Source organism: Monoraphidium neglectum (genome assembly GCF_000611645.1).
Source record: "Monoraphidium neglectum strain SAG 48.87 unplaced genomic scaffold scaffold05554, whole genome shotgun sequence".
Classification (NCBI taxonomy): domain Eukaryota; kingdom Viridiplantae; phylum Chlorophyta; class Chlorophyceae; order Sphaeropleales; family Selenastraceae; genus Monoraphidium; species Monoraphidium neglectum.
Genome location: NW_014008076.1, coordinates 1 through 2,025, shown reverse-complemented (window position 1 = coordinate 2,025; position 2,025 = coordinate 1). Strand labels below are relative to the sequence as shown.

The window sequence follows — 2,025 nt, the reverse complement described above, 5'->3', positions numbered from 1 at the left end:
GAGAGAGAGAGAGAGAGAGAGAGAGAGAGAGAGAGAGAGAGAGAGAGAGAGAGAGAGAGAGAGAGTGCACGTGCGACTGCAGGCGTCCGTCTCCCTGCAATGCACGCATTTAACAACAGGATAGGCTGAGGCGACATCAGCAAGCCAGCGATCAGGCTTGGCACACTGACAGCAAGGCGCTTGGGGAAGGCGGCAGATCAGGGGGACGGTGGCGAGCGATTTGATGCGAGGAGGAAATCAAGACTCGCGCGCCGCCGTGCTGTCTTGCCGCCGCGCCACATGGCAGGGCCGCCACAACCTGATGCACTGACAGCCAGACAGCCGCGCCCTGCAGGGTATGCACTCAGGCACCTGCCGCACGTTCCCCAGTCACCCACCACATCCCACGCTCAAAATCAAGCGCCAAGCAGCCTCAACAAACCTGCCCTGTCTATGTGCGCACACACACACACATACACGCACACACGCGTTCTTCTTCCCTCTGACTCCCTCCCTCTCCATCCTTTTCTCAATCTCCGTTTCCCTTTCCGATTTGCCCCTCCTGGTTCCGACGTCTCCGTCCCCCCTGCCCTCTCCTGCGCCGCCCCAAGCCCCCCCGCCCGCCCACCTTCCAGCAGCGCCAGGCCTCGCTGAGGTGCTGCAGGATGGTCTTGGCCTTGTTCTGCTTCACGCCCTCCGGCATCATGTCCAGGATGTCGTGCATCACCGCCGCGCGCAGCTCCAGGTCAAAGTGGCTCTCGATGCGCTGCTTCGTCACCGTCCTGGGGTGTTGGGTGTTGACGAGAAGACGGCCGGCGTCAGCCATTGGGCAGATCGGCTGGTTCGGCTGGGACTGGTTGTAAATATCTAAGCAAACAAAATCAGCAGATATCTCAGCATGGAGGTACAGGACTACTGGGTAAACGGCAGGCGGCGCGCGAGGCGGAGGTGGCAGGTGGCGGGGCGGAAAGTGGGCGCGGACTCACTTTGCGACGCCCTTGGACTGGCGGCCCTCGAACTGGCGCGCCAGCAGGTTGCCCAGCCAGCGCTCCAGCAGCGGCACGATGCCGCGCAGGAAGAACAGCCAAACGCGCCACATGGGCGCCCACACGCCGACGCCGGGGCCCTTGCCGACGGGGCCGGTGTTGAAGCGGTAGTAGATGAGGTGCTTCAGGTCCTTGCACATGCGGATCTGGCGCATCAGCCTTTTGGGGGGGGGGGAGGATGCAGGGCGCCTTGTCAGGGGTGTTAGCGTGGTGGTGTGGCATCTACACATGACTCTCTCACCGCACACGCCCTCTCGATGGGTTCTGACGTCCAAGCCCCCCATACGCACTTCTCAACTGCAATGCGTTGCCCCCCCCCCTTCAACCCAGCGGGCAAGTGCACACTTGCCACTCCGGCCCCACAAAACCAACACCAACCACACATGCACGCGTGTACCACCAGGCCGGGCCCCACCTGTACTTGTAGCGGTACATGCCCGTGAGCTGGCCCACGTGGGAGAAGATGTACTGCAGCCCGTCCGCCAGCTGGAACGCGTCCACGTTGCCCAGCCTGGGGACGGCAGGGGCCCAAGGGGGGGGGGGAGATGAGGAGACGCGTAGGTAGGCTGCAAGAAGGCGCGGCGCGCCTCCTCCAGCCCCAGCACGCCCCACAACCCGCAAACTCCGACAAGCACTGCCCAGGCACTAGGCATGACCCTTGGGACCCCCGTGCGTGCCCACGGTCCACCCCTTCCAAGCTGCCCTACAGTCCTGCCTGCCAAGGTGACGACTGCACAACCTGCATGTATTGCATGCCCCCAGCCCCGGCCCCTGACCACCATTACCCCCACCTGAACTGCACGTTTGCGTCCACCACGAGCTTGGTGAGCCTCAGGATCTCGCGGCACAGGTGGAACGCGTTCCCGAAGCGCGACTTCTTGCGCTCCTTGGTGGTGAGCGTCTTGACGGGCTTCAGGTTGAAGTTGTAGTCCAGGTGGAGGTAGTTGAGGTTCTTGCGGTGGATCAGCAGGTTGAGCATGTTGTAGCCCTGGCGGCACAC

At 63.1% G+C, this 2,025-nt stretch overlaps 1 protein-coding gene across 1 annotated transcript in view; it reads right to left on the bottom strand.

Moving 5' to 3' along the window:
* MNEG_15675 (putative Pre-mRNA-processing-splicing factor 8) overlaps positions 1-2,004 on the bottom strand; it is a gene marked incomplete at both ends in the record, with an annotated part of 3,145 nt that extends 1,141 nt beyond the window's left edge. The window contains 4 exons of the mRNA XM_014035854.1: positions 608-761; positions 966-1,184; positions 1,441-1,536; positions 1,817-2,004. Of these exons, the coding sequence (XP_013891308.1) occupies positions 608-761; positions 966-1,184; positions 1,441-1,536; positions 1,817-2,004 (657 nt within the window). The remainder of the gene's footprint in view (positions 1-607; positions 762-965; positions 1,185-1,440; positions 1,537-1,816) is intronic.
* Between the last annotated feature and the right edge of the window lie 21 nt (positions 2,005-2,025).